Source organism: Oreochromis aureus, linkage group 7 (assembly GCF_013358895.1).
Source record: "Oreochromis aureus strain Israel breed Guangdong linkage group 7, ZZ_aureus, whole genome shotgun sequence".
NCBI classification, from domain to species: Eukaryota; Metazoa; Chordata; class Actinopteri; order Cichliformes; family Cichlidae; genus Oreochromis; species Oreochromis aureus.
Genome location: NC_052948.1, coordinates 30,965,143 through 30,976,506, shown reverse-complemented (window position 1 = coordinate 30,976,506; position 11,364 = coordinate 30,965,143). Strand labels below are relative to the sequence as shown.

The 11,364-nt window shown below is 39.2% G+C and overlaps 1 protein-coding gene across 1 annotated transcript; it reads right to left on the bottom strand.

Moving 5' to 3' along the window:
* Window positions 1-574: 574 nt before the first annotated feature.
* Window positions 575-10,417, bottom strand: LOC120441236 (leukemia inhibitory factor receptor-like). Its single transcript, XM_039615572.1, has 17 exons — window positions 10,070-10,417; window positions 8,701-8,846; window positions 8,459-8,609; window positions 8,108-8,371; window positions 7,674-7,800; window positions 6,802-6,947; window positions 6,577-6,722; window positions 6,325-6,478; window positions 6,180-6,241; window positions 5,660-5,882; window positions 5,066-5,245; window positions 4,884-4,985; window positions 4,646-4,804; window positions 3,346-3,474; window positions 3,151-3,244; window positions 2,989-3,055; window positions 575-2,658 (listed from the first exon to the last, which is right to left on the bottom strand). The coding sequence occupies exons 1-17, from the start codon at window positions 10,131-10,133 to the stop codon at window positions 2,191-2,193; spliced, it is 2,682 nt and encodes an 893-aa protein (XP_039471506.1). The 5' UTR covers window positions 10,134-10,417; the 3' UTR covers window positions 575-2,190.
* Between the last annotated feature and the right edge of the window lie 947 nt (window positions 10,418-11,364).

The following is an 11,364-nucleotide window of genomic DNA, read 5'->3' as shown; positions in this document are numbered from 1 at the left end:
GTGGTGGTTTTCTGCTTGTTTAGGTTGTACATCTTTTACCACCCCTGTGGGCTCCATGGAGACACTAATATGTGTAATATAAGGCGACCGTGGCTCCGGGGATTGGGAAGCTCATCTGTAACCAGAAGGTTGCCGGTTCGATCCCCCTGCTCTCTCTGTCTGGTTGTTTTGTCCTTGGGCAAGACACTTTATCTTACCGCCTACTGGTGTTGGCCAGAGGGGCCGATGGTGCGATATGGCAGCCTCGCTTCTGTCAGTCTGCCCCAGGGCAGCTGTGGCTACAACTGTAGCTTGCCTCCACCAGTGTGTGAATGTGAGAGTGAATGAATAGTGGAATTGTAAAGCACTTTGGGTGCCTAGAAAAGCGCTATATAAATGCAATCCATTATTATTATTAATTTCAGGAAGAAATAAAGTTTTTCTTTTTATGATGCACATCAAGTATAGCCAATCAACTTTCGACTTTATGTTGTTTTTCTTTTTTAGCCTTCTTATTTAAAATTTGCCCTCTGAGATCAGCTAACGAGTCATCGAAATGTGAAAGGGTGCCTCGACTACTCAGTTCTCGACTCACTCTTGAAGCTTCTTGTTTTATTGGTTTACAGCATTGAATCAATCGTAATTTCTTGGTTCTTATAAACGCAGATCAACAGCAAAGACCTCTCAAAAGCTACATGGAACTATTCACATTTTTCAATAAGGTAGGGCACTCATAAATACATAAAATACACATAAATCAGTCTGTCAGTTCTGAGCTCCTCTATTGTTCATTTTCTCTTCGCTCCAACATGATGAGCTCAGTTTCTGTGGTGATGGCAGTCTGATTCACACAACAGCACTAAACTGAAAATGCAAACAGCTGACATTTGTACAGACTTCACAGGATTCACAGGAAAACAAATCAGACTTTAGAAAGGCTTTTCTCAAATGTCTGAGTGGAATTTCTACATACATTTTCTTTATTTACACGGTTGGCTTTTAATTGTCCAACAAACAAACAAAATGAACAAAAAGCAAACTTTAGACTGTTCTAGAGGCCAAGTGGGGACCTCATGGAAACCTCTGGATGACAGGGAGAAATGTGTATTCACTGACAGGTTTCTGTAAACCCAGATAGACAGCAGAGTGCTGCAGTCACCTGCGGTTGCATGGAAGATATTGACTTGTCTAAAAACACATTTGTTCTACTCTTCAAAGTAAAATTTACACAGTTGGAAATGTGTTGTTTGCAATGTAAGGCACAACTTTTACTTTGAAGGCAAAGAGTCAGTTTTTAGCATCATACTTTTCACAGTTTCTCTTGAGCTCAGAGGGTAGTTATTGAGTGTTTGCAGGCAAGGCAGTATCTTCCATTCAAACTACTGGCAACCTGCAATTGCAAGATTTTCGATGCAGCACTGTATAGCTTGTTGTGACCAATTTCATCCTGTAATGCAGACCAGGGGTGCAGTCCTCAACTTTTCCTAGTTGTTTCTTCAGCATGATGTGCAGCAAATTAGTAAAAGCAACAATCACCTGCTTATAAGCTTCTGGAGTAAACCAATGTGCCACAATAGGGGAGTTTAGGTTTGAGTGTTTCCATTATCCATCACTGAATAAAGCACAAATGTTGTTGAAGTATTTATAGGAGTTTGTATATGTGTAAATATGTCTTCTTTGTATTATATTTTGGTTCAGTTTTTGTTTATGTGGATGTTTATTTTTTTCATTTCTTTGTTACCCCCAGATTTAGGTTATTCCAGAGTCTCACCTGAAGCGAGTAGAGTATAAAAGGAAGCCAGCTGCAGTTATAGGGGTTGGTTAGTGTGTTGGTGTTACTTTTTATTCTAGCTTGCTGTTGTCTGTTTGAATCCACAACTGACCGCTGGCTAAAGTGACACAGCTGTAACCAGTAAGGAATCACACATTTTACTTTCGTGAGAAATGGTTGACAGATGATTTGAACGCACAACTTTCCTGCAACAAGGTGACAGTGCTAACGAGCACCACTGCACCACAACACCACCAATGTACAAAACTGAACTAAAATGTATTGCATGCTTTGATTGAAGCTAAACATGAAAACAGTAGAGCTCCTTTGAACATCTACCAGGTCACTGTGTGGATGAGGACAGCTTGTGTTTTCTATGCAGTAGTTAAGGTCGCTTCAAGTACGTGTGCAAGGCTTAAATGTGTCCACACATGCAGCCGCTATTTGGAAGTTTTCTGTGGTAACAAAATGTATGTGGACACACAGGAAATGGGACTGTCTGGTTCCTCCTCTAACTCAGCTGTGCTAAAGCTCTCTTCAGGACTCTGAGCCTGATATCCACTATCAATTATAGGCATCCCCTCCTGGATCTCAGGATGTGATTGTGACTGCTGGTCTTCACCCTGCACTATCAGGTTATATGAAGGGTTAGGAAATACATCATTAATTGGAAAACATGGCAAGCCTGGCCGAGATGTGAGGCCTGTAGTGGGCAAAGTGAGACATGGCTGGAGTTTCTTCAGAGGCTTATTGTAGTAACCTTTGGGAGTCTGAGAGAAGGTAAAAGGCATGTAGTCCTGGCCAACAACAGGCTGTGGTGGTCTGAATTTATCATGCAGCTCAGGAACATCCAAGACCTCACTGTAGTGACTCTGATCAAATGGAAGAGGACGAACGGTATGTTCATCCTGAAAAACAGAGAAAATGACCTCACATTCACAGGAAAGACTGGATCCATGTTATATTATGATGATGCACTATACAAGGAAACCAATAAATAACTGAATAATACAAATGTGTAGTGGACAGATTTAGCATTAGCTAGCTAATCCTATAATGGCCAAAACACTTCAAATGGCTCTAAAAGTAAATCAGCAAAAAGTGAGTCAGTGTGCAAACATTTGAATATCCTGTTAATGCGCCCAACTCTACATCTGAAATACATCTGAGAGTTAAGTTGAACTTAAGTTTGGCACCAGAAACTAATTGCTTAGATTTAGGAACCAAAAAAAACTTACTGGTGATGCCAGCCAATTTTCAGTCAGCACCGGCTTTGGGATTGGAGGATACACTTTGTCCTTGATGCTGTTGGGAGAAAGAATGCATTAAAATAAATGCCAGACAATGATTGGAAGCAAAAGTGGACAATATTTCACAGAAAATTAAAATGTATTGCTTACCATGCCCAGTGTCTGTAGCAGATGATTATGTTGACAGACAGAATAAGAAAAACTGCTCCCAGGGATATCAAGGTCAGCATTATCAGTTGATCAGCTGGTGAAAACAATGAACCGCATCGATTAAATCAAAGAAAGTGACAAATGTTGACAGTCTTACTAAAGAAAATAGTCCATATGGGAAAATAATTAACCTACCCGGGGGATTCAAGATGACATTGATGGATGTATTACCACAAAGTCCAACTGCTGTTAATGCTGTCACTGTGAAGTTGTACGTACTGATGTTCAGGTTCTTTGCAGTGAGGCTGGTGGCTTCAGGATCATCTAAATCAACACAGCGTGACCGCCATTATTACAACATAAATACATGTTTGCGATCATCGGGCAACGCTGGAGACTAACTTTATTTATCTCAGTCACAAGCTAATCTTTATGTGTGAAGAAACAAAACCAGGACTTTGTTATCAGTAGAGAAAATTAATAGTGTGATTAAAGGCCATTACACAACAAGTGCTTTGCAAGAAAATGGCCCAAAATTCTAAATATTTCAGATGCGAACTCATGTTGTGTATATACACACAGAAAGCTTTGTGTTTTTCTGAAAAACATGTCCTTAAAAAAATCACAATGTGAAAGCAATGAAAACATGAAGTGATGATAGCTGGTCCTGAAGTTTTGAACAAGAAAAAGAAGAAAAGATTCTGGTTTAAACCAAAAGGTTGTATCACAGCCACATTTGAACACACTTAAGGATCACAGTGTGATATTTGTGTTGAGCTACAGCGCACTAAATGCAGTGGTCTAATTGGTCTAATCTGTGTCTTTGCATCCATAGAAAAATGTTTCATGGTTCAAAAAAAGAAAGGCCATAAATTAATCAAACGAAATTACGTCGTTGGTGTGAACGACTGGATTAAGAATGGGTAAATCTGAAAAATATTTGCACAACATTTGTGCATCCAGTGTGTAAAGGCTTTAAGTGTGCCATCCTACTAGTGCCAGCGATACATTTATAAACAAACTCAGCAAAATATTGCAGTTAAGTGTGCAAAAAAGAAAAAAAGGATTTGGCTAAGAACATAATTATTAAAACTTTTTTGTGTCAGAGACTTCCCCCCCAATCTGATCTTTTCGGCAACCAACTTAAACCGTTATAATTCTTAGTTAACTTATCTGATTGCAATCATACTTTGCTTAAATCTACAGACTGACACCACAAAAAAGGGGGGCATGGTTTCTTTTAAACTTGCACCACAAGGGGGCATTATATCCATTTGTTAAGTCTATGTTCCATCCAAATACTCTCTTATTTCCCAAACTCAAACACATTTGAGGCACCACTGACAGTTAAACAGATGCTGGGAAGAATAACAGTTCATGCTGAGGATCCTCGTAGGTGGAGAGAAAGCTCATCATATGGCAGGAAGTAAACATGAAGCTGATCCTATGCTTAATGTTCACACTGAGCCTGAGTGAGTATGCCTTCATACTGTACCTGTGCTCACGTTAAAAATGTTCCCGCTCTTGTCCTGGTTGTAGAGACTATATCCATGGATGGAAGCTGTCTGCTTTTCCAGAGGTATGGGCTCCCAGGATACCTCAACAGCCGAGTCTTTCTGTTTGTATTTGAGTTTAAACAGCTTGGCTTCTATTTCTGGAAAGATGTGACATGCATAAAATGAACTGCTGATTGAACCATCACATTTTGTAAGAAATCACTGAATCAGTCTTACTGGTCTCTCTGACGTAGCCCTCTCTTCTCTGTAGTAGCACCGGAGCTCTCTCTGTGCAGGCATATATGGACAGCAGGTATCTCCGACCATCCTCAAAGTTCTCTGGAATAACAAAAGGAGCTGTGCTGAAACAGATGCAAATATGATCTGCAACAGTTTTGTAGGCAAAGATGAGGACGTACTTGAAAAAATTGCGGTATGAGTTCTGTTGGGAGGCACTTTCATCCACTCGAAGGTGCAATTACCGAAGACTGGACACCAGTCCACTATGTAGCCACAGCTGGCGTTAGGACTAACAGGCCAGGACAGGAAGAAGCTACCATTGCTGCCACTGATCCAGGAGGTCTTCACCTCGGATTTATCTGAAAAATACTCTTTAAAATTAGATTTTACAACATACTTCATGTAAAAAAAGGAAGGGGTTAAATCAGTAGATATAGTTAAACCTTGAGAATTTTTCATGGGTTTTGAAAGCAGTTTAATGCACTTTTAAGGCATTTGGCTTCCCTTTGCAGACCAATAAAATGTGCAAAAATGTATATACCCATCATGACTTGGATATATAGAATATAAACACAACAATTACAAATTTGTATACTTATAATAGCTATAATCTCAGTCATGTGATCATGAAAACTGCTATTTCATTTCTGCATTTGTTTGGAAAACCCTTTGCTTACAGGCATCTGCACAGATTAGATAAAATCAAACCTCTTCCCCAAATGGAAATCAAAGTGAGCTTATCTGTAATGTGTGGTGCTCTGTTAGCTTCATACCTAGATTGAGGCGGGGGATGATGATGGTCGATGGGGATGAGCTGCCGTTTATGTTTCTAGCCGTGACGGTGACCATGTACTCCTCACTGGGGTCCAGCGTGAGTGTAAGCCTGTGATTGCTTCTGGACACGTTGGTTTGGTTTGACTGATTTTTCTCTTTGGTCTTTGCCCAGGACACTTTGTAGTCAAAGATTTCTCCATGGCTCTGATTGGTCAGTGGCACCTGTGGAAAAGTAACATCAAGACTTTAAGTTTACCTGAAATGGTAACAGTGTCATCTGAAACATCACTTTCTAACTGTATAAGATGTTGCACTGATATTTTTTCAAACAGGTTTATTAAAGATATTTTTTTATTGCATCAAGTTGTGAGGCAAAAAAATGAATCCAACATGCGAGTACCAAAACCTCTAGTTTCTCTAATGACCACTTGAGGCTGGCTCCAAAAGTAAGTCAGTTTCCAGATTTAGACCTTACCAAGAGGCCTCATAAAAGCCTTGTAAAAGGCAACTTGGACTCACCTTCCAGGAGATTACAGTCTGGTCTTCCTTCACCTTCATCCACACGTCAAGAGCATCTGGAACTGTGGTGCAACCAGACAAACAACATCTGTTACATTCTTGAATTTTTAAAGTCTTTTCTCCTAAAAAACAAACAAATACTTACCATCACCCTTTGTGCGGATTTTGACACTTTTGCTCCAGTCACCCCATTTCCAGAAATGCTGTGCTGTTCCACATCGGACCCTCACGTCATAGTCCCAGTGTGGTATCAAGTCCTTGATAACTGCAGCTGTGAGGCCAACTCCAAAGTTTTCAATCTAGAAACATTGCAAAGATAAAAATTATGTTAGCTGACTTCAGTGAAAACTTTTACTTTGAAAAGCCAATACCTTAGCTTCCTTTTTAATCTACTCACTTTGGTATTAGAGTCTCCATCGCTGACATCTACTTGGCATGTGAGGTTGAGATTACTGTACTTCTGCACAGTCCAGCTCCATTTCAGACTGATGTTTCTGGGGTTCACAGTTGAAGCTGCCACTTTTTCTGGTGCAACCATGTGCACTAAAACAAGAGATCACAACAATCAGCTGATCTCTGATTAAAAATAATCATTTTACCCTCATTTTTTCCAAAGTTTTACCTCTTTTGGTCAGGTCCGCCCTGTCATGGAGCTCGAGCTTTCCCAGAGGATTAGTAACTGTTAAGGTCCAGTTCCTCTCAGCAGCATCCACCTCCACTTTTTGCGAGCATTTACCCAATTGATGCATTGCTCCAATTTTGCATGGGCTAAAATGTAAAAATGTAAGCTGCTTTAATCTTAACAACAAAAAAATCGAAGAACCCAGCAGGACTGCACATTTTTTATGGAAGCAAATAAAGGCCCTTTCCTCTCACCAGCCTCCACCGGCAGGTTTTATGAGCATTTTCTCAATGCTATAATGCAAAAGCATAAGTAGCTTAAATCTTTACCACAAAGGCTTCTGTTGGCTTCTCTGTTTACCACAAAGTAAACACAAAGTATGACGCAGTACTCGATACTACTGTGCCTGAGCATAGTATCCATTTAGCCCATTAGCTTTCATAGTGAGAGAAAAAGAAAAAGACAAACTAACCAATGTTTGTGCATTTTGGACTGTATATAACATATACACTATAAACATAAGGGATTTTCAGTGGTCCCAACTGCGGCCATTCTGATATTCCCCTCTACCTCACTACTCCAACAGAGGTTGCTTCATCAATTATTCAGAAAGAGAAAATGAAATGAAATCTAGTGCAACAAAGACATTTACATCTAAAGCAGGGAGTGAGTGTATAATAGCGCTGATTGATACTGCGCATTGTTAAAGAAGAGTGAACCAACTGGAAGTTTATGGGAAAGACTATTTTTCTGAAATCAGTAGTCAGATTACATTTTATTTACTTATTTCGACACTCAGATCCTTAGAGCCTTTCTTTAGTCCCATACTGGAGCTCATTGTTACATCAGAGGTGTTGTGTATTTCATATCACCTTCCCTGGAGCAGGTATTTTCTTCTCAGTTTTTCAACATCCTCTGTTTTCCTTGTTATATTCCAAAAACAATCGATGGATTCCAGATCCTGGGTTTCACACTGAAGACTACTGTCACTAGGGGGGTCTAAATTTATGGCAAATTTCAAGAAAACAAAAAAGAAGAACCAGCATTTAATTATAAGGTACATTTGACAAAACCACAAACCACCCTCAAATGCTACAGTGCAGTGAAAAAGTATTTGGCCTCATTTATTGCCACATTTAAATGTTTCAAATCATCAAAAAAAATGTTTACAATAGACAAAGACAAAAAAGAGTAAATACAAAATACAGTTTTTAAATGATGGTTTTGTTTATAAAGACAAAAAGGCTATCAAAAGCTTCCTGGCCTTTAGTAATTCCTTTTTCTCAGTACTTTGTGTCATACTTACATCCAGCATGAAAACTGGCTCCACTGATCTCTCCTTTGGTTGTTTCACATATTACATCACTCCAGTTTTCTGATTGTTGGTCCAAGTGAACAGTCAGGGAATGCACATGTTCACTGATCTTTGTAGCATTTACATTAGCGCCTTTATAGTTGGGTAGAAACATTGTTTTAATACTTTCCCCATCTGGCACCGTACAGCAGAATGTGGCTGTGCTGCCCACCTCGAACATTTGGTTTCTTGGGAGAACCAGTATTTTACCCTGGTCTGAAAAACCACAATGATAAGAATAAACAAGACTGTGAAATGTTTAAGAATGATGAAAAGATCAAATGATTTGAATTCAATATTAACCAGGTAGCGTCTTCTGCAACCATGGGCTTGATTGGTTGTTGTATTGGGACCTGAGCCGGACGGAATGGCGAGCACACTGCGATGGTAAATGGGAAGTCCCTTTCCAGGAATGAGTAGATCCTATCTGTGCAGGTGTCACAACAACTTCACCCTACAACATTATCATAAACAAATTAGAGCAACAGCTTTTTGTTTGGAGGCTACAGAAGTGAAGTTTATAGTTACCCATAATAATCTCTTACATTGTGTACAGGTTTGTCTGCAGTGAGAAGCTGCAGCTCGTACACGAGCCCATCTCGTATCACAGAGCAAGAAGGGTCATCTTCCCACTTTAACAGGAAACTGTCGTAGTCAAGAGTCACATTCTGAGGTCCACAACGCAAAACACCTAAAGGAAGTGACCACATGACATTTTATGGTTAAAGTGGAACACTGAACAATTCGTGACTCAGGACACAGACTCATACTGATATTTTGTTAAGGCCTCTGGTATCTAGCAGACACAAACAGTGTCATGAGCAAGCATTATTATAGGCACATCCATTATGGCTGCCAGATGGGGGCGACTAGGACACTAAAACAATGAGGCTTAAAAATCCAAGTCCAAAATCAGCGGGTAAATCATGGTGCCTGTATCATTTTTGGGAGGAGGACCTAAAAGTAAATATAAAAACAACTTACTAACTAGACATTTGAAAGCTCTGCTCTACTTTTAGACTTGACTGATGAGGAATAGCGAGGAAACACTTGAGTTATGGGGAATGGAGTTGGTGATTTTCTTTACTGATTATGTTTATAAGAAGCAAGATAAAAAAGAAAAGCCCCTGTGCAGTCGTGATGTTGTGCAGCTAACTGATGTGTGATTTAAGGGGAAAGATGATGTGCTGCTGGTTTGTAAAGTCTTTTTTCAAAGCCACTTCATCAAGTCATTGACATCTTGTTTTTGTTTTTTTAGAGCCCCATTGAACATATGTGTCCACACATGGATGTCTGCTATATATGTCTGAATAATAAACTAACATTTTGCTCTACAAAGCTGAAACAGACTTTTTGGATTCTGTCAATAGAATTAACCACACAGCAAGCGATATTATTTGTCAGATATTTGCATTAAAAATGCTCAAAAACTGATAGACAGGAACAAGAAGTCCACACAAATTAGTTGAGGTAAAGAAGATAGCTTGCAGACTTGTCTGCACCAGCCTGCCAGTCACAATGGCCTTGCTTCTGAAAAATTGCAAACTTTGAACATTTATGTGAAACAAACTTGAATTTTCCCTTTGATTCAAAACAGGAATTAAGAAAAAAATATCATTTATACACAGACAAAATGTTTAAAAAGAAATGATGCACACGTCCATCCACGAAAATGAGTTTTTGGGCCACCTATGACCACACCTCCACCCTCGCAGGCTGTAACTTAATCTTGCTGACACACACTGTGTTTGTTTGTTTTATGACCAGTAAAAATCTGCACATAAACAATATCCTGTATGCACAACTACAGCCTTTACTCACTGAGGCAGCTGAAACAGAGACTTCTTTACTAAAAATATCAGAATCTTTTTGTACCTACAGATTGTCACAGAGGTTAGAGGATGACATACTCACCGTCTTCTTGTCCATCTTGTGTGCTTTCTCTGAAGAGTGAGAGCAATAACAACCATGTGATCATGATAATAATAATCCTGATAATCCCCTTGTTTAGAGCTGTTTGTTTATTTAGATAGGAAAAACCTTCACGAATTCAGCCGAGTAGTTGTGGCGATAAACATCATCTCGTCAGAGTGGTTGAAAAGCAGATTCCTGAGGCTTCTTTCATAGAAACAAAAGCATTTTCATGAGGAAGTTCGGGTTTTATCTGAAGAATCCAAAAACAAAGACTCAAACAGAGAAGAGTCACAGTGTTGGTGTCGGGTTACTCCCTGTAGCCTCCCTCCCTTCCCATATACACCATGGAAATCCATTTGATTGTGAAATCCATGTGGACCCCACCACAGGAAATGGAGCAGTTGTGTTCTCATAACTGTGACTCACAGCAGCGAGCTCAGACATGCTCTGATGCTCCAGAAAAACATGGGTTAGGGAGAATCGGGCATCCGATTCTGAAAAACATGATCATTATAAACTTGGCATAATGACAGGATCTGCTGGCTCTGATTTTCAGACCAGTTATTGTAAAGATATAATTTAAAATTGATTCTTTGCTAAGTTCTCTGTGTAGACACAACACTGGTTCATCCTTCTAGTTAAGTGTTTTTTTTTTCTGCATGAATGATTCATAGGCCGCTGTTAAGTGGTAAAACATTTCTCTGAAAACAGCCAGGTACGATGTCTGGACTGAAAGTGAGTGCAAAAGCAGACAATGTCCAAAGGAAAATGCTAGAAGACCATCAAAAAGCCTGAAGAACTAATGGTTAAGCTCACTTGACCATTTATACTGGTGCTGCAGTTGTGACATCACTTTTAGGGCACACTGCTTTTTATGAAGTTAATAACTCGGCACGCCAGCATCAAATCCAAATACTTCTGTGAGTTCTTGCACAAAGTAAATAAACACCAAAAACCACATACTAATAATAATAATAATAATAATAATAATAATAAAAATAATAATGATGATGATGATGATGATGATGATGATAATAATAATAATAATGATAATGATAATAATAATAATAACATGCCAGACAAAAAGGCTACTGCTGATGCTTCAAAATGTGGAGTCCAAAATGGTAGCACTATTGTTTACATACAGTCTATAGCCAAAATTATGTATGCACATTTTTGTGATTAGATAATTAAATGTTTGCACCCTTGCTAACCCTGCAGCCAAAACATTTCATGTATCCATAAATAAGTAGGCGCCTATCAAAGAAAATTCCTGTTATCAGTCTCTCCTGAAC

Coding starts and splice junctions, on each gene's coding strand:
- LOC120441236 (XM_039615572.1), bottom strand. CDS start 10,133: ATGATCACATGGTTGTTATTGCTCTCACTCTTCAGAGAAAGCACACAA. Junction 8,847..10,069: donor ACAAGATGGACAAGAAGACG/GTGAGTATGTCA, acceptor CACTTCCTTTAG/GTGTTTTGCGTTGTGGACCT. Junction 4,805..4,883: donor GGGCTACGTCAGAGAGACCA/GTAAGACTGATT, acceptor ACATCTTTCCAG/AAATAGAAGCCAAGCTGTTT.